General features: G+C 49.0%; 2 protein-coding genes across 8 annotated transcripts in view; one reads left to right on the top strand and one right to left on the bottom strand.

Annotated features, from left to right (window-relative positions):
* Nucleotides 1–11,985, top strand: part of LOC127046670 (zinc finger protein 436-like) — a 545,929-nt gene extending 533,944 nt beyond the window's left edge. The window contains exons 6-8 of one of the 6 annotated variants that reach the window (XR_007773165.1): nt 15–190; nt 5,453–5,596; nt 10,547–11,985. The gene's annotated coding sequence lies outside the window, so the exon portion shown is untranslated. The other 5 variants (XR_007773166.1, XR_007773167.1, XR_007773163.1 and 2 more) reach the window with 5 other exon arrangements.
* The window catches only part of LOC127047073 (zinc finger protein 664-like), a 37,842-nt gene that overhangs the window by 5,243 nt on the left and 8,570 nt on the right, over nt 1–24,029 (bottom strand). The window contains exon 4 of one of the 2 annotated variants that reach the window (XM_050944985.1): nt 23,918–24,005. The exons of the other annotated variant lie outside the window; for it this stretch is intronic. Coding sequence (XP_050800942.1) covers nt 23,926–24,005 — 80 coding nt within the window. The 3' untranslated portion in view covers nt 23,918–23,925. Of the gene's footprint in view, nt 1–23,917; nt 24,006–24,029 lie in introns of those variants that run through there. 2 annotated transcript variants of the gene reach the window in all.

Raw genomic sequence — 24,029 nt, 5'->3', positions numbered from 1 at the left:
TTTTTTTGTTTTAGGTTTGTTTTTTCCCCTGTCCCTGCATGATGACATGGAGAAAATTCAGATACAGTTCAATCAACAGGAGAGAATACTCCAAGCTGCTGGACATATTATCAGAGAAACAGTCATGTTTTTAAATCTCCACTCTGAAAAGGTGAACAGCAGCAGACCCCAAATGGTGCAACTGACAGAAGTAAGTGCACATAGTCACAGGGTAGTTCAATTATTTAAGTCAGTATTGTCTCAGATGATCCAGGGATAGAATTCCACAGCAAGTGACTTGGAACTAGGCAAAATGCCCAGGTATTTGGTTCCCAAAGCATTTGTGACCCAGTCCCTACAGGAGGTTAATCCTGAAGAGATCTCCTAGCTAATCCCAAAAGTTGGGAAACGCTGTCTGTGATGAGGTATATCAACCCTGAACTGGCACTGCTAGGGTTAACTGCACCGTGTGGGCTGAAGAGGCCTCACCCTCTCTGGGCATGCTCCGACTGGAGACAGAGTATAAAAGGGAGCAGCTCAGCACAGCCTGCGTGGACTGAGGAGGAGAGAAAACCATGTTGCTGGCTCCTGCCAGGAAGCCACAGGACTCCCAGGCTGCAGTGTCCAGCCATGCTGAGACCCTAGCAGAAACCCAATCAACTGCCAAAGATCTCCAAGAAGAGACTCTGGATGCCAGGAGATTACTGACGCTGGAAGTAAGGGTGGGAAGTGACCCAGGGAACGGGACTGTTGCAGTGAACAATCAAGGCTGGACACAGGAGTATTAGTTCCTCAAGGCCCTGGGTCAGGACCTCGTGGAGTAGGGTGGTCCCAGGTCCCTCCACTACACCGACCCACGGGCTGGAGTCACCACCTGAAGACAAGCTGTCTCGACCCAGGGGACAGATTTCTTCCCCTCCAAACCCTGTCTTCTTCCTTATGCGGCCACACACCCCGCAACAGCTGGTCCAAGTCCTGGCCCCCCACCTCTGCCTAAGGCTCTGGGAGGGAGTTTGGGTGCATGAGGTGCAGGCTCTAGGCTGGAGCAGGGGCTTGGGGTGCAAGGGAGGCAGGGGCAGATCCTGGGAGGGAGTTTGGGTGTGGACTGTGAGCTGGGCAGGGGGTTGGGGTGCAGGGGGGGCGGTGGTGGGCTGTGGGAGTGAGTTTGGGTGCAGGAGGGGGGACTAGTTCTGGGAGGGAGTTTGGATGCATGAGGTGCAGGCCCTGGGCTGAGGGAGAGGGTTAGGGTGAAGGGAGATGGGGGCGGACCCTAGGAGGGAGTTTGGGTGTGAGCTCTGGGTTGGGGTACAGGGGGAGCAGTGGTGGGCTCTGGGAGGGAGTTTGGGTGGGGTGAGGCGTGGGATCTGGGCTGCAGCAGGGAATGGGGGGGCAGTGGTGGGCTCTGGGAGGGAGTTTGAGTGCATGAGGTGCAGGCTCTGGGCTGGAGCAGGGGGTTGGAATTTGGCACCTATCTCGGGCAGCTCCTGAAAGTGACCCACACCCCCCTCTGGCACAAATCCTACATGGAGGAGGCTGGGGGTGGTGGGTCTCCTGGCACCACTGCACGCAGGTACCACCCCTGCAGCTCCCATTCCCGCAGTTCCAATGGCAGAGTTGGCGCTTAGGGCAGGGGCAGCGTGCAAGAGACAGAGGCCACAGGGACATGCCAGATGCTTCTGGGAGTGATGCGCCTTGCGGAGCAAGAGTGGGCGGGAATCTGCTTTAGCCTGACTGTGCAGCCGGTAGTGGTGGCAGAAGCCCCTGGGCCCTTTCAAATCGCCCAGGGCCAGCTGCTCAGGTTTTTTGATGGGGAAGTAAAGAGAAGCCACAAGAGTGGTCATGAGCACTTCTGGGGAGTCTTTTTGGGGGTCCTGGAGTAGGCAGCAGAGAGAGACAGCCTCACCCCTGAGTCTGTTTCCCTGGAGGAGAGAGGGAGATGCAGGCTGATATCCCATCTCTGTGCATCCAAGAGCCTGTGCTCCCCACTGCCATGGTGGAGTCTCCACATTTATTTATTGACAAATAAATTTTACAGAATTTTGAAATATTGTGCACAGAATTTTTCTGGTGCAGAATCTCCTCAGGAGTGAGATTGACTTAGGGAACCTCCTTTGATTGTCACTGCTTTGTGAACCACTCTGCCACCACACCAATGCAAAGAGAGACCGCTAAGCCCTACTGCTATGCAGGGGTTGGGGCTGGGGTCAGGTCATACACATTCAGACTGTACGCTCCCCTAGCTACAAACTGCTGCTGATTTTCCATTTAGAACATTAGCCCTTACTGACAAAGTTTGTCTGTGTTCTTTTTTTATCTCATGCTGCTAGTTAGAAGGATCAGTATTGATTTTTTTTCCCAAAAAATACACAACCCCCTAAACCTGCTTTTAGCAATCGGAATAATTTAGTGTCACCTTATTTTTGCCTGTCCCAGTGCAAAAGAAGAGGCTTCTGTGGTTTTCCTGACTCAGAGGATGAAAACAAAAGTGTGTCGGTCCCAGGGGCGACTCTAGGCACTAGCAAAGCCGGTAGGTGCTTGAGGCAACCCATTTGCAGGGGCTGCAGCTGGCAGGGATCCAGGCTGGGAGCTGAGAACCAACAGGGGGCTGTGGGAGCTGTACTTCCTTGGTTAGCTCCCTGCCTATAAAGCCAGCCCTGGAGCAGGGAAAGAACTACATTTCCCAGCATTCCCTTGGCTGCTATCAACAGGAAAGGGAGGGAGAGGGAGTATGGTAGCTGAAACCTCATGCTGCAGCTTGCTGTGAATGGAGAGCTCACTGCTGGAACTGGGTGGCACTGTGAGTGGGGAACAAGTGTGCCCAAGGAGTAGAAGGCTTTGGCCCAGATATCCCCTTCAGAAGACATCCCCAGACTGGATTAGAGATACTGGTGTGACCTCACCTTGCAGCCCTCAAAGAAGGAACTGAGTGCACTAAATGGACAGTGCCCCCCTCTATTGGAAGCCTAGCAAGGGAGGTACGTGGATCCCACTAGAATTTAAAATGAAAAGTAAGGGAGGGGAGACTCTACTGGACCTTGGTAGCTTTAGATACAGTACCAGGCACGTAGGAGAATTTCCACTTCTGAGCCATGGAAGCAGAAATTGACTTTTTCCTTTCCAGATTTAGCTAACATTCAGAAAGGGAATCTAGCACCTGCCTTCCAAATTTGAACATCTCAAAATTCAGGAGTGCTCAAGCTCCATTTGGGCAGCTGTTACTTCATTTCTCCCAAATCAAATATACTGATTGTCACGGAGTCCCCAGGCAATGCTCTGGAACTGCTCCCCCGAAAGCCAGTCAGGACTTTGGGGAGCCGCCTCTCCCTTGGAGCAGACTGTTTCAGGGCAAGAAGCTCACACGGCTTCACCTCCTCGGTCTCTCCTTGGAGCATTCATCATCAGAACACCCCTCCATGTGCTTCCCACAGCGAGTCCACCCCAGCGGGATCCTGGGGAAGCCACAGGGTCCTGCACCCCCACCTTGCAGTCAGACGTGACTCTTAGCCAGCCAGTAAAACAGAAGGTTTATTTAGACAACAGGAACACAATCCAAAACAGGTCTTGCCAGTACAGACAACAGGACCCTTTTTAGATAGGTCCATCTGGGACCCCCAGGGAGGCCACAGCCCTGTTGGGAGACCTGAGCCTCCTTGAGGCTCTCCTCCATTTTCCAGCCAGCTTCCAAAACTACCAAACCCCCTCCAGCCCCTCCTCTCTAGGCTTTGTCTCTTTCCCGGGCCAGGAGGTCATCTGATCTCTCTGTCTCCAACACCTTTAGCATCCCCCTGAAAGGGGGGAAGGGCCTGGCCATTAGTTGCCATGGAGACTTCGTCACATTGATCCACTGTACTTTGCTGTAGAAAAAGTAGGATAAAATTGAGCAAGAAATGCTTCTCAGTGGTTTTTAGGACTGGAATTGTTATTTTCAACAGCCATTGCCTTTTTTTTTCTATTTTTTTAGTTTTATTTGTTTAAAAGGAAGACAGTGATATTGCATTGACAAATTCCCCATAGAAACAAAGATTGGAACAAAAGAATAATGAAGGCACCTCAACTTTTCCTCACTTATGGAGGACAGTCTTACAATACGCATCCAGATATCCTCTAATCACACAAGCTGAAAATTGTTCCACTTTAGTGCAGTTCTGTAACCATATGGGAACCAATCCTGTGTGTGTGCTGTGCACATCCAAAATTCCTGCTCAATGACCCACCCGGGGAGCAAATTACCAGTGACCCAGGGCGGGGGCAGAAAGAAGGTTCAGGTAGGGGGGAACCCAGGGCTGAGGTGGCAGGAGGTGCAGGGGGCAGAGCTGGGGTAGCAGGGTGTGTGTGGGTGGGGCAGCACTGTTGGTGGGGAAGGGGAGAGCCCAGAGCTGCGGCAGCATGGGATGTGTGTGGGGGAGAGCCCAGGGCTGGGACAGCAGACGGTGTGTGGGTGGAGGGAGCAGAGCCCAGGGCTGAGGTGGCAGAGGATGTGTGGGTGGGAAAGCAGTGGTGGGGAGGGGGGAGCCCAGAGCTGGGGCAGCATGGGGTGTGGGGGGGAGTCCCCGGGGGTAGGGTGGCAGGGGGTGGGGATGTGGGGGGGGGAAGAGCCCGGGGTCAGGCAGCAGGGAGGTAGGGGGGGAGCCCAGTGCTGGGGTGGGGTGAGGCAAATTTTTTTCTGCTTGGGGCAGCAAAAAACCTAGAGCCAGCCCTGCCTCCACACACTGTGAGGTAGGTAGGAGCGGATCATTACTATCCCTACTTGAAAGAGGGAGAAGCTAAGGCTGAGAAAGGAGAATTGACTTGTCTTAGGTCACACAGCCAGTCAGTGGCAGAGTTGGGAATAGGGTCCAAGAGCCCTGATTTTCAAACTAACCATCGGATCTTGAATTTCATACACTGAAAGACCTGAATAAACTGCTCTTAGATGAGCTCCAGATCAACAGCTGTGCACAGTAATTATTCAGACAACTGCAATGTTAGAGAGAATCATGAACTGCTCAGAGACCATTAATGCAGAGAAGCAGCAAAATTCATCAAATGTATAACTGGTTATGACTTATTTACTTGCTCTTAAAAGAGAACAAAGACCTGAGTATCCTTCCTGTCAATAACCCCTGCTGAGCCATTCGGGGTAGAGTCTGAGGATGGGAGGCTGAGGGTTCTCACCAGAGAGCCCAAAGGATGGCCCAGGTCACTGGTGAGGATCACTGCCCGAGCACTATTTCAGCTCCACATTTTTGGGTGGAGCTCCCACGGTGGGAGCTGCAGAGCACTCCCCCGCAACACACACACACATACACACACCCTCCTGGTGTTGGGAGGGGAACAGGAGAAAGGACAAAAGAAGCAAGAGAAGAGAAAGGAGGGAGGGAGGAAAAGGTGAAACAAAAAGGACAAACTCTAACGTCCCCAGTGATTCTAAGGGACAAAATCCCAGATGCAGAATAAAATTCTGTCTCCTTAAGCTCATGTTTTCCATTCCTAGAATTCAACTGTCACCAGATGGATCAGACTGAACAGGTTTCAAACCTCGAGGAGGCTCTTACCTTCTAAACAGGGATGGCTGTTTTCCAGTAAAGTCACTAAAAGGGAACGAGAAAACTCGAAAGAGGTTCCTCCTGGTGCTCACGTATGTGAACCCGAATACTCTCTCAGTCCTCAAAGAGAGACCTGGAGAAGGAGACTTGCTGAAGCAAAGCCATAGGGGTCTCTGAGGTTTCCCTGGACCCTCGCCCCTCTCCTGCCTGGCTGATGTCAGCATCTTTCTGTGAGGTCACCACCTCCCCACCACCTTTGACCAATAGTCTGAGGTCCTGCAAAAGGCCTTTGTGATGTCAGTGCCACACCCCTCCCTTGCTGGGCTAATGTCCTGCCCCTGGCCAGGCATTTTGGAGGTTTGACCTACTCCCCTGTGGATCACCCCACTCAAGGACCGTTCGTTCAAGGCAGCAAGCCGGCTAGACAGGAAAACATGAGACGCTGCTTCCAATGCCAGGCTCAGTTTTTCAGAAATTAGTCGACTTTATGGGCAGAAGAGGCCATTAGAGCATCTTATCTGACCCCCTGCATCTCACAGGCCTCCTGTATGACACAAGAGCTACTTTTGGGGCAAACACATTCCAGAAAGGCATCTAGTCTTCATTAAATGACATCAGGAGATGGAGAATCCACCACTTTCCTTGGTGAATCATCCTCCCTGTTGAATATTTGTGCCTTAATTGTAATATGAATTTGTCTCTTTTCTCCTTCCAGTCATTGGGTCTTGTTATGCCTTTCTCTGCTCGATTAAAGAGCCCCTTTAATACCCAATCTTTTCTCTCCATTAAGGCCCTTCAACACTTCAATGAAGTCACCTTTCAATCTTCTTTTGATAAGCTAAACAGGTTGAGGTCTTTCAATAGCTCACTAGAAGGCATTCTTCTCTAGCCCTCAGAACATCTGGTGGCTCTTTGCTGTCCCAGCCCCAATTTCACAACATCTTTTTCAAATGAGGACACCAAAACTGGAGGCAGTATTGCAATGTCAGTCTCACTGATGCTGTGTCACCTCCTGTGACGTTATTGACATAATCTGTAACTGTATAGATCACCGTTGCGACCACTGTTCAATATTTGCAGCCAATGTTGTAGAAAGGTTGTCATGTAACGGGTCTATGGAGAGGTTATGATTGGCTGATTATAATTATGCTGTCTCCAGATGTGTATCATTTCTGTAGTTCACGTTATGAATATTGGTGCTATGCTGCCCGTATTTCAAACTTGTGTTATGCTTCCGGGGAACACCCCAGAGAAGTTGGTGTCAGTTCTGCCTAGCCTGCTTGATGTCTCATTAAGGACCATCAGCTATACAATCAACCCATTGAGAGAAGGCAGATACACCTTACGACTCAGCAAGGTATGCAGGGACCTGCCTATGGACAGAACTCTAAGCTTTTTCTATGCCATGTGCTGGATATAGTGTCCTTGGAACAAAGAAAGCAAAGACCACATGGCAAGAGACCATAAAAAGCTGATGCCTCACCTCCATCTTGCTACAAACTGAAGCTCTGTACAAAGGACTGAATGACCCATCACAGCTGCGGATGGACTCCAGAGACTTGATTTGAACCTGCAGTTTATTCCATCACTGCTACACGCCTGAAGCAAGAACTTTGCCATTACTGTATGTGAAGGGTTAAAATCCATGTGCATTTTGTATAACAACCTGGTATATGGATTGTGCCAGCTCTTTTCTAGACCCAAAGTCCAGAGTATGGTCAAGGGACCAGAGACCTAGCAAATAGTGATCAGCTAAGAGAAAACGGGGGTAAATAGAAAGCCTTGCTTGCTAAGATAGGCCTGGTCAGCAAATTGCCAGGTGTTGGAGCTAAGAACTAAATAACTGTGTCTTATTCAGAGTTGCAAACTGAACAAAGAATCCCTGTTCCTATTGTGTTAGTCTCTTCTGTAGGGAGACGTTCTTCCCACAGATTTTGAGTTTATGAAAAGTTGGCACATGTCAGTATAAGATATGGCATCCTTCCACTTCCCTTCCAAGAGAGCAGTGCCTGCCCTAAGACACACAGAAAACAATCTTTATTACCATATACTTTCACTGTTTCTTTGCTTTAACCCCTAGGAATGTACCTGTTGGACAATCAAAAGAGTTGCTCCATTCCTATGGACCTCAAACCAGAATTCAACATATATATTTTATACTACTAACATTTTATCAAAGTATTCATTAAATTTTAACTTGCTAACATGAGACCATAGGTGGAGACATTATGTAACCTGTTAACCATTGGCTACTGTGCTATCTTGTCTTGCTGCAAAACCTGTCCCAGGGTGTGGAACTGCCTACCCCGTCACTTTCCCCCGCCCATGGAAAATCTATATATTCTATTGTAATCAATTGTTTGGCAAGGTCTGTGAGCCTAATAAAAAAGGTGACACTCTGCCAGCGCTGTGTGTAATAAACTCCTATTCTTGACCTCTACCGGTGTAGATTTATGTCCTTCACAGACACCTGCTGAATAAAGAGGAGATTCAGCATCCAGCTTGGCTCAATGTGTCTCCTCTCTCCACAGCTTGGTGATCTTTTGAGGAAATGGAGAAGACTGCCTTTGCCTATCTGTACATTGCTTGCAAATGAAACAGGTCTTTTTGGTGACAAGTGGTGAAAGGAGCCATTAGACAAATGTGGAAACAAGAAAAATGTCACCTAACTGAACTTGCATCTGTGGATGCTGAAGCCACAACACAGGGTGCTAAACACTATATGAGAATGGCTGGTGTCAGAAAAGTCTCTACCAAAGCCTTTTCCCACCAGCAGGGGCCTCTCTGTGCACAGAACTCCTGGTAGCTTGATGTCTGCAGGCAGTGGAGAACTCTATTTTGGCATCTCTTTGTCTCTTTTGTGGTGAACATCTGCAGTGGCTGTTTAAAGGTCTCTAGCAGGGGCGGCTCCAGGCCCCAGCACGCCAAGCGCATGCTTGGGGCTGCATGTCGCAGGGGGCGCTCTGCCGGTCACCGGGACTGCGGCAAGCAGGTAGCCTTCAGCAGCATGCCTGCGGAGGGTCCGCTGGTCCCACGGCTTTGGTGGACCTGCCGCAGGCATGCTTCGGTTGAGCCGCGGGACCAGCGGACCCTCCGCAGGCACGCCTGCGGGAGGACCACCGAAGCCACGGGACCAGCGGACCCTCTGCAGGCACGCCTGCGGGAGGTCCACTGGAGCCGCAGGACCGGCGACCGGCAGAGCGCCCCCCGCGGCATGCCGCCATGCTTGGGGCAGCGAAATGTCTAGAGCCGCCCCTGGTCTCTAGATAGTGATCTTTGGGAAGAGCTGGCTGAAGAGCCTTCCTACTAACCAGGAGAGCCTGGCTTGGCCTCCCAGTTCTTCCTTGCTGAACCTAGTGTCTCTGTTGGCTCCTTTTGTGTATCTCTTTTTATAAAAAGAAAAGACCCGTCAGCACAATCCTTCTAAGTGGTTGTTCAAGACAGAGAGAACTCCTTGCAGCTAAGTCTTGGTGCCATGGGGCATGCCTCACCACTGCAGCACCTCCTGCTGGCCATCCTGGGAATTATATGGGCTGCTCCAGCAAGCTGCCTCCTGAGTGGCTCTCCCAGTAAGTCCTTTCTTGATTGGCTGGGTTCTGCGCAGCCTCTCCAAGGGTGCCTTGGCCTTTCCCTGCCTGTGTGGGGCACCCGCTCCACCACACTTGGAAAGTGGCAAATGGGAAGTGTGGAGCTGAAGGAAAGGTTACCATGACTCAGAGCTGAGCCAAGGTTGCTCTGACTGAAACACAGAGCACTAACCACTATATGATCAGAGCAGCTTGTGGAAGAAGCGCATGTTAGAAGCCCTCTGTCGACTCAACTGTGGCTTTCTGTGCACAGAGCCAGCCTGCTCAAGGTCTGCAAGTCTTGAGGAAAATGGGGAATGTCAGTACTTTGGAATTTGAAGGTGTTGTCTTGGACCATCAGTTGGAACAGTTGGAAATAAACCACTGAGGAAGGCACTGTGGCTTAGCTGGCTAAAGCGCCTCCCTAATAAACAGGAGATCCTGGGTGCAGCTCCCAGTGGTGCCTTGTTCTATGGCTTCTGTCTCCTCTGCTCAAATTTTTCTGTCTCTTCCTAGGAAGCAGAAGTCAGTACATATTCCACTACTGATTCTCCATTGGGGGGAGCCTTCACCTCCCATTCATCCCTCAGCAAGTCCAGGTGTCCCCTCACTCTCTTTCCATACAGCATTTATGATGGCTCTTTATAAATATATCAGAGGGATAAATATTAGGGGGGAGAGGAATTATTTAAGCTTAGTACCAGTGTGGACACAAGAACAAATGGATATAAACTGAACACTAGGAAGTTTAGACTTGAAATTAGATGAAAGTTTCTAACCATTAGAGGAGTGAAGTTCTGGAACAGCCTTCCAAGGGGAGTAGTGGGGGCAAAAGACATATCTGGCTTTAAGACTAAGCTTCATAAGTTTATGGAGAGAATGGTATAATGGGGTGAGATCTGAGTTACTACAGAGAATTCTTTCCTGGGTGCTGGCTGGTGAGTCTTGACCACATGCTCAGGGTTTAACTGATCACCATATTTGGAGTTGGGAGGAATTTTCCTCCAGGGCAGATTGGCAGAGGCCCTGGAGGTTTTTCGCCTTCCTATGCAGCATGGGGCACGGGTCACCTGCTGGAGGATTCTCTGCAGCTTGAGGTCTTCAAACTACAATCTGAGGACTTCAGTAACTCAGACATAGGCTAAGGGTTTGCTGCAGGAGTGGATGGGTGAGATTCTGTGGCCTGCATTGTGCAGGAGGTCAGACTAGATGATCATAATGGTTCCTTTTGACTTTAAAGTCTATGAGTCTATGAGAAACTCGAAAGGAGAGAACCTGGTTGATTCAGCAGGTGGGGTAAACACTTGTCCGAGTCCTTCAGGTGCTGGTTCATAAAGGTTTACAGCATCATCTTTAGGGTCCCACTGAACCTCTCCCCTTATTTTGCCTCCCTTTGTTCATGTTGTTATATCTGTAACAGCAAAGGAATCTGCAGGAGCAAAAGCTGACCCAAAATTTTATTTCTCCACCATGCAGGAACATCATGCAAACATCTCACACAGCTGGAATCATAACACAGAAGGCAAGAGGATGGGAGATGCAGGTTTCCAAGGGTTCTACCTTTCTCATATGACACAAACCCGCCAGAGCCACCACCAAAGGTGCCACAGAGCCTGCACCTGCAGCAGCAGCTAGACTGGTGCAAGAGGCTCAACGATAGCCTAGTGCACCCCCTAGTGCACCAGCAGAGAGCAGTTCACAGTCAATGGAAACAACCCTGTCACCTGCATCACTTCCAGTGGGACCAAGCCCAAGTCCACAACCCAGCAAGGAACTAATGTCTCCACCATCAAGGGAACAGTTCCAGGCAGAGCAGGAAGCAGATGAGAGACTCAAGAGAGCTTGAACAGTGGCACAGAGCACCCACCGCCTCTCAGCTCTTCTAACAGGTCCAGATTTGTTATAGAAGAAGGACTCTTCTACAAGGAGACTCTTTCTGGGGGGGCACAAAGAGGACTGGCATCCCCAGATACAATTGATAGTTCCAACTAAGTATAGGGAAAAGCTCTTGATCTTAGCCCATGATCACCCTGGTGGCCATGCTGGGGCGAACAGAACCAAGGACCATTTGGGAAAGTAATTCCACTGGGAGGGGATGGGCAAGGACGTTTCTATCTATGTCCGGTCTTGTGAGGTGTGCCAGAGGGTGGGAAAACCCAAAGACCAGGTCAAGGACCCTCTCCAGCCACTCCCGATCATTGAGGTTCCATTTCTGCATGTTGCTGTGGATATTCTGGGTCCTTTCCCTAAGAAGACACCCAAAGGAAAGCTGTACATACTGATTTTCATGGATTTTGCCACCCGATGGCCAAAATCAGTAACTCTAAGCAACACCAGTGCTAAAAGCGTGAGCAAGGCATCAGCAGACATTTTTGTCGGGGTAGGTTGACCTGCTGACATCCCTATAGATTCAGGAACTAACTTCCTAGCAGGGACCATGAAACATCTTTGGGAAGCTCATGGGCTGAACCACTTGTTTGCCACCTCTTACTACCATCAATCAAATGGCCTACTGCAGAAGTTTAATGGAACTTTGGGGACTGTGATCCGTAAACTCATGAATGAGCACTCCAATAATTGGGACCTAGTGCTGCAGCAGTTGCTCTTTGCCTACAGGGCTGTACCACATCCCTGTTTTGGATTTTCACCCTTTGAACTCATTTATGGCCATGAAGTTAAGGGGCCATTACAATTGGTGAAGTAGCAATGGGAGGGTGTTACATCTTCTCCAGGAACTAACATTCTGGACTTTGTACCCGACCTGCAACACACCCTCAAAGACTCTCTATTGCTTTCTCAAGAAAACCTACAGGATGCTCAGCAAGAGCAAAAGGCCTGGTATGATAAACGTGCCAAGGAGCGTTGCTTCAAAGTAGGTAACCAAGTCATGGTCCTGAAAGCACTCCAGGCCAATATGATGGTGTAATAACCTTAGTCCCAGATTTGGACCTTAGCGTCCAAAATATGGGGGTTAGCATGAAAACCTCCAAGCTTAGTTACCAGCTTGGACCTGGTACCTGCTGCCACCACCCAAAAAATTAGAGTGTTTTGGGGCACTCTGGTCCCCCTGAAAAACCTTTCCTGGGGACCCCAAGACCCAAATCCCTTGAGTCTCACAACAAAGGGAAATAATCCTTTTTCCCTTCCCCCCTCCAGGTGCTCCTGGAGAGATACACAGACACAAGTTCTGTGAATCCAAACAGAGTGAATCTCCCTCTCTGTTCCCAATCCTGGAAACAAAAAGTACTTTCCTATTCCCCCAGAGGGAATGCAACATCAGGCTAGCAATCCAACACACAGATCTCCCCGATTCCTTCCTCCCACCAATTCCCTGGTGAGTACAGACTCAATTTTCCTGAAGTAAAGAAAAACTCCAACAGGTCTTAAAAGAAAGCTTTATATAAAAAGAAAGAAAAATAAGTACAAATGTTCTCTCTGTATTAGATGATACAACACAGGGTCAATTGCTTAAAAGAATATTGAATAAACAGCCTTATTCAAAAAGAATACAAATCAAAGCACTCCAGCACTTATATTCATGCAAATACCAAAGAAAAGAAACCATATAACTTACTATCTGATCTCTTTGTCCTTACACTTGGAAACAGAAGACTAGAAAGTAGAACTACTTCTCCAAAGCTCAGAGAAAGCAGGCAGGCAGAAAACAAAAGACCTTAGACACTCAATTCCCTCCACCCAAAGTTGAAAAAATCCGGTTTCCTGATTGGTCCTCTGGTCAGGTGCTTCAGGTGAAAGAGACATTAACCCTTAGCTATCTGTTTATGACACGCCCCCCAAATTGCAGACAGTGGGGAAGCTCACTGGCGGCGATTTCCTTCTAGAACTTGAAAATAAACAGATTAATACAACACATACACCTTTACATATACTCCTAAGTATATAACTAACAGACTTCTACATTTTAAGAACACTTTTTAACTACTGAATTCTGGGAAACTCTCACGGGAGAGTGCATCAGCAACTTTATTAGAAGCTCCTGTGATGTGTTGAATTTTAAAATCAAAATCTTGGAGAGCTAAACTCCAACGAAGAAGTTTCTTGTTGTTCCCCTTGGCAGTATGAAGCCACTTTAGTGCAGCATGGTCAGTTTGTAGTTGGAACCGCCGTCCCCAAACATATGGGCGTAGCTTTTCCAGGGCGTACACAATGGCATAGCATTCCTTTTCACTGACTGACCAGTGACTTTCCCTCTCAGACAGTTTCTTGCTGAGAAACACGACAGGATGGAAGTTGTGATCTGTTGCTTCCTGCATGAGCACTGCTCCTATACCACGCTCAGATGCATCTGTGGTTACTAGGAATGGCTTGTCAAAGTCCGGGGCCCTGAGCACAGGGTCAGACATGAGCGTTGCCTTAAGTTGGGTAAAGGCCTTTTGACACTTATCAGTCCACTTAACTGCATTTGGCTGGGTCTTTTTGGTCAGGTCGGTCAGTGGGGCAGCGATTTGGCTGTAGTGTGGTACAAATCGCCTGTAGTATCCGGCCAAGCCTAAGAAGGATTGGACCTGTTTCTTTGACCTTGGGACAGGCCACTTTTGGATAGCATCCACCTTGGCCTGTAGGGGGTTTATGGTTCCTCGACCCACCTGGTGCCCCAGGTAAGTCACTCTGTTTTGGCCTATTTGACACTTTTTGGCCTTAACAGTTAGTCCTGCCTGCCTGATGCGCTCAAAGACCTTTTCCAGGTGTAGTAGGTGTTCGGGCCAGGAGTCTGAAAAAATGGCCACATCATCGAGGTAGGCAACTGCAAATTCTCCCAGTCCAGCTAGTAGACCATCTACCAGCCTCTGGAAGGTGGCGGGTGCATTTCGAAGGCCGAAAGGAAGGACATTGAATTCATACACCCCCGCATGGGTGACGAATGCTGACCTCTCCTTGGCAGGTTCATCTAGCGGTACTTGCCAGTACCCCTTGGTTAAGTCTATTGTAGAGATGAACTGGGCACGTCCCAACTTTTCCAATAGCTCATCGGTACGTGGCATTGGATAGTTGTCCGGACGAGTTACAGCATTTAGCTTACGGTAGTCCACGCAAAAGCGTATTTCCCCATCTGGTTTGGGTACCAGAACCACTGGAGATGCCCATGCACTAGTAGATGAGCGGATTATACCCATCTGTAGCATGTTCTGGATCTCCCGTTCTATAGCAGCTTGGGCATGAGGAGACACTCGGTAGGGTGGGGTTCTGATTGGGTGAGCATTACCTGTATCAATGGAGTGGTATGCCCGTTCAGTCCGTCCTGGGGTGGCTGAGAACAATGGGGCGAAGCTAGTGCACAGCTCCTTGATTTGCTGCCGCTGCAGACGTTCCAGAGTGGTTGAGAGGTTCACCTCTTCCACGCCACCGTCTTTTTTCCCGTCGTAGTAGACACCGTCAGGCCACTCAGCATCCTCTCCCTGGACTGTAAACTGACAAACCTGTAAGTCTCTGGAATAGAAAGGCTTGAGAGAATTAACATGGTACACTTTAGGCTTTAGTGAGGAATTGGGAAATGCTATGAGGTAGTTTACAGCTCCCAGGCGCTCTTGGACCGTGAATGGCCCTTCCCATGAGGCTTCCATCTTATGGGCCTGTTGCGCCTTCAAGACCATAACCTGGTCTCCTACCTTGAAGGACCGATCTCTGGCATGTCTGTCATACCAGGCCTTTTGCTCTTCTTGAGCATCCTGTAGGTTCTCTCTAGCAAGGGCTAAAGAGTGTCGGAGGGTGCTTTGTAGGTTGCTTACAAAGTCCAGAATGTTAGTTCCTGGAGAAGGCGTAAACCCCTCCCATTGCTGCTTCACCAACTGTAATGGCCCCTTAACCTCGTGACCATACACAAGTTCAAATGGTGAAAACCCTAAACTGGGATGTGGTACAGCCCTGTAGGCAAACAGCAACTGCTGCAACACTAGGTTCCAATTATTGGAGAATTCGTTGATGAATTTTCGTATCATGGCCCCCAAAGTTCCATTGAACCTTTCCACCAGGCCATTGGTTTGATGGTGGTATGGGGTGGCAACCAAGTGATTCACCCCATGAGTTTCCCACAGTTTTTCCATGGTCCCTGCCAGGAAATTAGACCCTGAATCTGTAAGGATGTCGGAGGGCCAACCTACCCTGGCAAAGATGTCTGTTAGGGCCAGGCACACAGTGTTAGCCCTGGTGTTGCCTAGAGCTACTGCTTCCGGCCATCGGGTAGCAAAGTCCACTAAAGTCAGTACGTACTGCTTTCCTCTGGGCGTCTTTTTTGGGAAAGGGCCCAGAATATCCACAGCTACTCGCTGAAATGGGACCTCAATTATGGGGAGTGGCTGGAGAGGGGCCTTGACCTGGTCTTGAGGCTTTCCCACTCTTTGGCATACCTCACAAGACCGGACATACTTGGCAACGTCCTTGCCCATCCCCTCCCAGTGGAAGGACTTCCCCAACCGGTCCTTGGTTCTGTTCACCCCAGCATGGCCACTGGGATGATCATGGGCTAAGCTTAAGAGCTTCTCCCGGTACTTAGTTGGAACCACCAACTGTTTTTGCGGCTGCCATTCTTCCCGGTGTCCACCAGAAAGAATTTCCTTGTATAAAAGTCCTTGGTCTATAACAAACCGGGATTGATTAGAAGAGCTGAGAGGCGGTGGGGTGCTTCGGGCCACCGCCCAAGCTTTCTGAAGGCTGTCATCTGCTTCCTGCTCAGTCTGGAACTGTTCCCTTGAGGCTGGGGTCACCAGTTTTTCCTCAGACTGTGGACTTGGGCTTGGTCCCTCTGGAAGCGATGTAGGTGATGGGGTTGTTTCCGTTGCTGGTGAACCGCTCTCCGCTGGTGCACCTGAGGGTATTTTAGGCTCTGGCTGAGCCTTTTGGGTATGGTTGTCTTTTGCTTCTGCCAGTTCTGGCTCGCTGGCGCCCTCTGGCGTTGAGTTTGAAGATGGGGTTGCACTTGCTGGTGCTGGTTGCTGTTCCAGTTCCGGGCCTGGGACTGGAGATGCTGTGGCTGTTTCAGTGGTAGGCATGGAATCTGGGTCCACTACCTCTGTCTGGGTCTCTGGTAACACAGACGGGGCCTCTGTGGACGGTTCAGGAACAGGAATGGGTCTGGAAGCTTGCCTGGTTTGGCTACGTGTAACCATTCCCACTCTCTTGGCCCGCCTCACCTGGTTGGCCAGGTCTTCCCCCAGTAGCATGGGGATAGGATAATTGTTATAGACTGCAAAAGTCCACATTCCTGACCAGCCTTTGTACTGGACAGGCAGTTGAGCTGTAGGCAAGTCTACAGCTTGTGACATGAAGGGGTAAATTGTAACTTTGGCCTTTGGGTTGATGAATTTGGGGTCAACGAAGGATTGGTGGATAGCTGACACTTGTGCCCCCGTGTCTCTCCACGCAGTAACCTTCTTTCCGCCCACTCTCAAATTTTCCCTTCGCTCCAAGGGTATTTGAGAGGCATCCGGGCCTGGGGATCTTTGGTGTGATGGTGGTGTAATGAATTGCACTCGCATGGTGTTCTTGGGACACTTGGCCTTGATATGTCCCAGTTCATTACACTTAAAGCATCTTCCATCTGATGGGTCACTGGGCCGAGGTGAGTTACTGGAGACTGGTGAGGTTGAAGGGTAGGGTATCTGTGGCTTTACTTGGGTGGTATGTGGGGTCTTTGGCTGTCCTCGGTTGTAGGGTTTATGGTCTGTGTGCCCCCTGGGGTAATCGTTCCCCTTGACAGTAGCTTTCTTGCTTTTTGCCAGTTCCATCCATTTGGCTCCAATCTCCCCCGCCTCAGCGATATTCTTGGGGTTTCCATCTTGTATGTACCGTGTGATGTCTTCAGGAACACCATCCAAGAACTGCTCCATTTGTATGAGGAGGTTCAGTTCTTCCAAGGTTTGAATGTTGTTTCCTGTTAGCCAGGCCTCATAGTTTTTTGCAATGTAGTAGGCGTGTTTGGGAAATGACACCTCTGGTTTCCACTTTTGGGTTCTGAAGCGCCGACGGGCATGATCTGGGGTTATCCCCATCCTGTATCTGGCCTTGGTTAGGAAAAGTTTATAGTCATTCATTTGGTGCTTAGGCATTTCAGCTGCCACCTCTGCTAAAGGTCCACTGAGCTGTGACCTCAATTCTACCATGTACTGGTCTTCGGGAATGCTGTACCCAAGACAGGCTCTTTCAAAATTTTCCAAGAAGGCCTCGGTGTCATCACCTGCCTTGTAGGTGGGAAATTTTCTGTGCTGTGGAGCAATATTTGGTGCCGGGTTGTTAGGGTTGGCTGGCACAGGCAGCCCAGCTTTTGCCAACTCCAGTTCATGTTTTCTCTGTTTTTCCTTCTCTTCATTCTCTTTTTGTTGTTTTTCCATTTCTCGGTGGTGGGCCGCCTCCTCTTCTTCTTGCTTCCTTCTGTGGGCCAACTCATCTTCTGCTTGTTTCCTTCGGTAGGCCATCTCTTCTTCTTCTAGTTTTCTTTTGTGTGCTGCCTCTTTGATCTGTTCTTCTCTTTTTTTTATCTCCATCTCTTTTTGTTTTATTTCCAGTTGTCGCCTGTGTTTAGCTTCTTTGATTTGTTCTTCGGCGTCAATTTTTGCCTTAGAAGTCATGGTTCCTGTTTTCTTGTGTTGGGGTGCCCTCCGGTGTTTATCTTCTGAACTGCAGGTTCTCTGTTGCCTCCTGAAGTCTGCCTAGCAACAGTGCCTTTAGTTAATTTTCCTTTTCTCTCTCTAGCTAATGTTCAATGAAGGGAAACCAGAAAAACCACTTTATTTGCATGCATATAAGTGCCGGTACTTGCCTCCTAATGGGAGGGCTATTGCATGACAAAAGACCCTTAACATGCAAGCCACAAACTGCGAGAGAGAGCAGAAAAAAAAATTCTCTCTGGTTCCCTTTTAAAACCAACTGCTTCTTTTTGCTAAAAAGCCCTTAGCAGAGAAAAGAAAAATATAATATTTCTACTGGCTTCTGGGTTCTGTCTATATCCCACCGCTGCCACCATGTAATAACCTTAGTCGCAGATTTGGACCTTAGCGTCCAAAATATGGGGGTTAGCATGAAAACCTCCAAGCTTAGTTACCAGCTTGGACCTGGTACCTGCTGCCACCACCCAAAAAATTAGAGTGTTTTGGGGCACTCTGGTCCCCCTGAAAAACCTTTCCTGGGGACCCCAAGACCCAAATCCCTTGAGTCTCACAACAAAGGGAAATAATCCTTTTTCCCTTCCCCCCTCCAGGTGCTCCTGGAGAGATACACAGACACAAGTTCTGTGAATCCAAACAGAGTGAATCTCCCTCTCTGTTCCCAATCCTGGAAACAAAAAGTACTTTCCTATTCCCCCAGAGGGAATGCAACATCAGGCTAGCAATCCAACACACAGATCTCCCCGATTCCTTCCTCCCACCAATTCCCTGGTGAGTACAGACTCAATTTCCCTGAAGTAAAGAAAAACTCCAACAGGTCTTAAAAGAAAGCTTTATATAAAAAGAAAGAAAAATAAGTACAAATGTTCTCTCTGTATTAGATGATACAACACAGGGTCAATTGCTTAAAAGAATATTGAATAAACAGCCTTATTCAAAAAGAATACAAATCAAAGCACTCCAGCACTTATATTCATGCAAATACCAAAGAAAAGAAACCATATAACTTACTATCTGATCTCTTTGTCCTTACACTTGGAAACAGAAGACTAGAAAGTAGAACTACTTCTCCAAAGCTCAGAGAAAGCAGGCAGGCAGAAAACAAAAGACCTTAGACACTCAATTCCCTCCACCCAAAGTTGAAAAAATCCGGTTTCCTGATTGGTCCTCTGGTCAGGTGCTTCAGGTGAAAGAGACATTAACCCTTAGCTATCTGTTTATGACAGATGGAAGCATCATAGGAGGGGCCATTTATGGTCTGAGAGCACCTCGGAGCTGTTAATTACCTTATAGCATTCCCAGACCCTACCCTAAAACCTAAAGTATATCATGTTAATTCTCTAAAGCGCCTTTATTCCTGAGAAATCAAGGTTCTCCAGTTTACAACCCAGAAGAGAGGTGACGCAGAGTGGCCTGAAGGAGTCTACTATGATGGAAAAAGCAACAGTAGCATGGAAGAGGTGAGCCTTTCCATGACCCTTGGGCATAAGCAGTGACAGCAAATCCAGGAGCTGTGCGCCACTTTCATGCCAATGTTTTCAGCCACCCCAGGACGGACAGAACAGGTGCACCACTCCATTGACACAGGTGATGCTCGCCCAATTAGAGCCCAATCCTACCGGATGGCTCCTCAAGCCAAAACCACAATAGAAATGGAGATCAGGGACATGTTACAGATGGGTGCAATCCACCCCTCTGAGAGTACATGGGCCTCTCCAGTGGTTCTGGTTCCCAAACCAGATGGGGAAATCTGCTTTTCTGTGGAATACCATAAACTAAATGTAACTCGCCCAGAAAACTATCCAATGCCACCCACAGGTGAGCTATTGGAGAAACTGGGACATGCCCAGTACATCTCCACCTTAGACTTAACTAATGGATTCTGGCAAGTGCATTAGATGACCCAGCCAAGGATAGGTCAGCCTTCATCACCCATGTAGGGCTGCATGAATTTAATGTGCTCCCTTTCAGATTGCAAAATGCACCTGTCACCTTCCAGAGACTGGTGGATAACCTTCTGGCTGGATTTGGGGAATTTGCAGTCACCTACCTCTACAATATGGCTATATTCTCAGGTGCTAGGGCAGAACACCTGGAACACCTCCATGCTGTCTTCCAGTGCATAAGGGAGGCAGGCTTAACTGTTAAAGCCAAAAAGTGTCAAATAGGCCTAAACAGGGTAATGTACCTTGGACACCAGGTGGGTCAAGGTATTATGAACCCCCTACAGGCTAAGGTAAATGTTATCCAAAACTGGCCTGTCCCTAAGTCAAAGAAGCAGGTCCAATCCTTCTTCGGCCTGGCCGGGAATTACCAATGATTTGTACCAAACTAAAGCCAAATTGCCACTCCACTGACAGGCCTGATCAAGAAAAAACAACCAAATGCAGTTCAGTGGACTGAGAAATGTCAGAGAGCCTGTAACCAGCTTAAGGCGGCCCTTAAGTCTGACCCTGTATTCAGGGCCATGGACTTCAACCAAACATTCATCGTAACAACAGATGCGTTTGAGGGTGGTGTGGGAGCAGTTTTAATGCAGGAAGGACCAGATCACTAATTTCATCCTGTCATGTTTCTCAGCAAAACTTTTTGAGAGGGAAAGCCGCGGGTCAGTCTCAGAAAAAGAATCTTATGCCCATAGATGCTGACTTTGTCATGGGTGCTCAACCCCACCCCCACTCCACCCCTTCCATGAAGCCCCATCCCGATTCCAACCCCTTCCCAAAAGTCCCCACCCCAACTTCCCCCCATCCCTGACCCTATTCCAATTCCTTCTCCAAATCCCCACCCTGGCCCTGTCTCTTCCCCACGTCCTCCCCTGAGTGCGCCACATTCCTGCTCCTCTCCCTCCCCCCCCCCCCCCCCAGGGCATGCTAACGCTGCCAAACAGCTGTTTGGTGGTAGCCAGGCAGGAAGTACTGCGAGGTAGACGGAGGAGCGGAGGGAGGAGGAGGTGGAGGGGAGGGGAGCTTGGCTGCCGGTGGGTACAGAGCCAGCTTGACCATTTTAAGTGCTTTAGAATACACACATTTATTTGAATTGCCTTGAAATGTGGTGTGCCTCATGAGGGTTCCAGGTTGGGTGAGCAACTCAGATTTTGGGCCAATTGACCAAGGGGTTCCCAAGATACAGCCCCCCCTGTAAACAACAGTATTTCCTAAAGTTCAAAAATTCTAGAACCGTTGACATTTGAACTCCCCCCTTGATGAGACATCTGAGGGCAAACTGAGCTGGAAAAAAACCTGTCTCCACCAAGGCTGTTTTCAGAAATGTAGTCGGAGTATTTAGCAGATCAACTGGAAGGGTCTCAAACAAATTTGAAAGTAAATTGTACCTCACTGGGAGGGGGTGATTAGGGGTGCAAGCATGGGTGGGAATAGGGCCAAGAGGAGGTTGTGTTTGCAGGTAGGGATGGGAGGTTTAATGGGGAAGGCAGAGGACTGGAGGGGTTATGTGTGGGGAACAGAAGAAGTTGAGGTGAGGGGCAGGAGGGACCTTTCAGACTTGTATTCTCCCCTTCTGCATACGTGCTGGATCTGGAGGGCCCCTTCCACTCTCCCTGCCCCCTATATATCCTGGGATTTGGAGGACCCTAGCATTGGTCCCCCATGTGAGCTGAGATCTGGAAGAAAGGGGGGTTCAAGGTAACAAATTTCATAATCTGAAATCCAGGAAAGGAATAATTCAGATACATGAGTGTGTGGGGTGGGGGAGGAGAATTGGTCCGAATATGTGGGGGAGGGGCTGGTGTGGAGGGGGTAGACTGGGTAGGGCTAGGGCATGTCTGAAGCAGGGGCTTGAGACCCAGCTAGAAATGGGAAGGAGAGGCACAGCTCAGTGGGCAGTTTGGGCTACATCGGCAAGGTAGCAGACATACTTCTAGTAAGCTGCTCAATTGAGATGTGTGTGCAGCAGCACAGGGCGGGGGCCAGCAAGGGGTAACTTCCGCCAGGCTTCTGCAGTAAGCACCTTGTGCCGGATCCTCTGCAGAAGGTTCCTGGGTTCGACCTTCCATCTTGGTCAGCTCTGAACCAAATCTGAACCAACCGTGGCACATGTGGACACTTGATGCACAAATGGAAAACTAGGGGCTAGTTCCAGCAGGAGAAAGCCCCACCCCCCTAGTCCCTGTGAGCGCTGCAGCCCAGAGTGGCAGTGAAGTGAAGGATTCAGGAAGAGGTTGGACTGGAGCAGCTGAAAGTGGTGGGTGCTGGGGCACAGGAATGGGGGCGAACAAAGATCAGAGATCAGATACAGCATGGGACAGACAGGGGTGAAAGTAATTTAAGGGACTTACTGGAATGCAAGGCCGGGTACTGAGCAGAGGCTGGGGTCTCAACCGGAAGGGGCCAGGGACTTTACATCCCCAGGCCCTTTAAATCATCTTCCCTTTTTAAAAGATGGGTACTAGATTTGCCTTTTTCCAATCATCCAGGAGCGCCACAAGTTTTCAAAGATAATGGCCAGTGGCTCTGTGATCACCTCCGCCAAATCCCTCAGCACCCTCAGATGCATTAGCTCCAGCCCCATGGACTTGTGCTCGTCCAGCTTTTCTAAATAGTTCTTAACCTGTTCTTTCACCACTGAGGGCTCCTAACCTCCTCCCCATACTGTGCTGCCCAGTGCAGCAGTCTGGGAGCTGACCTTGTCTGTGAAGACCGATGGAAAAAAAGCATTGGGAACTTCAGCTTTTTCCACATCACCTGTCACTAGGTTGCCTCCCCCATTCAATAAGGGTCCCACACTTTCCCTGACCACCTTCTTTTTGCTAACATGCCTACACAGAAATCGACTTTGAACCTAATCAAAATAAGTTCCTTTTGAAATACAAATCATGAAAATCGATACTGGGTCAGTTTTCTCCTCTACAGTATTTCTCACACATATTCCCCCACCCCAACCTTTGGAGTGAGGTTTTACATCAGGACATTTTAGGCCAAAGGGGGTAAGTTACATCAAAGAAGCTTCTCAGGATTAGTCCCCATTTCCTATATTACTAACAAAAAGAAAAATATAATTCAGTTGATCACATAATTAAGTCTCTGCTTCATTAAAGAGTAACTGTGTGTTAATTTCATTCTCATTGATAATGATAAATACTCAACGCTTAAAGAATCTTCTTATATATGTTAGTTTTCTTTTAATCCCCCTTTCCACCAGTGAACCCCTGAGTGCAACTGTGGTTAGGGATTAGATCCAGGCCTGGATCAGAATCTCTGTAAGATAACAGAGATGAGGTTTCTATTAAAAAATAGTTATTTTTCCGCAGCCATCTCACATTCAACACTGATTTAATCCTACAAACAGTTATATCATCCACAAATGGTGAGTTCAGCAAAAACACCACTTCTGTTTCCTCCACATCTACATCATTATGGACAGTGTCATGGGGTTGATACATCCTGTGGCAGGGGTTTGTGGGGGAAGAAATCTCCCCTGGGTCAAGACAGCTTGTCTTCAGGTGGTGACTCCATCCAGTGGTGGGTGCAGTGCAGGGTAGAGGGACCTGGGACCACCCTACTCCACCAGGTCCTGACACAGGGCCTTGAGGAACCAATACTCCTGTGTCCAGGCTTGATCTCTCACTGCAACAGTCCCGTTCCCTGAGTAACTTCCCACCCTTACTTCCAGCGTCAGCAATCTCCCGGCATCCAGCGTCTCTTCCTGGCCGTCCTTGGCAGCCAACTGGGTGTCTGCAGGGGCCTCAGCATGGCTGGCCTCTGCAGCCTGGGGGTCTAGCAGCTTCCTGGCAGGAATCAACAACGTAGGTTTTCTCTCCTTTTCAGTCTGCCCAGGCTGAGCTGAGCTGAGCAGCTCCCTTTTATACTCTGTCTCCAGTCGGAGCATGCCCAGAGAGAGTGAGGTGGTGTGGTCTCTTCAGCCCACACAGTGCAGTTAACCCTAGCAGTGCCAGTTCAGGGTTGATACATCTCATCACAGACAGCATTTCTCAAATTTTGGGATTAGCTAGATCTCTTCAGGAGTAACCTCCTTTAGGGACTGGGTCACAAATGCTTTGGGAACCAAATACCTGGGCATTTTGCCTAGTTCCAAGTCACTTGCTGTGGAATTCTATCCCTGGATCATCTGAGGCAATACTGACTTAAACAATTGAATTACCCTGTGACTATGTGCACTTACTTCCGTCAGTTACATGGTTTGGGGTCTGCTGCTGTTCACCTTTTCAGAGTGGAGATTTAAACACATGACTGTTTCCTTGATAATATGTCCAGCAGCTTAGAGTATTCTCTCCTGTTGATTGAACTGTATTTGAATTTTCTCCATGTCACCATGCAGGGATAGGGGGGAAAACAAACCTGTAGTAAAGAATGATGGTCATT

The sequence above is a fragment of the Gopherus flavomarginatus genome, chromosome 1 (assembly GCF_025201925.1).
Source record: "Gopherus flavomarginatus isolate rGopFla2 chromosome 1, rGopFla2.mat.asm, whole genome shotgun sequence".
NCBI lineage: Eukaryota > Metazoa > Chordata > Testudines > Testudinidae > Gopherus > Gopherus flavomarginatus.
The sequence above is the reverse complement of the archived record's forward strand: the minus strand, read 5'-3'. Positions and strand labels throughout refer to the sequence as shown.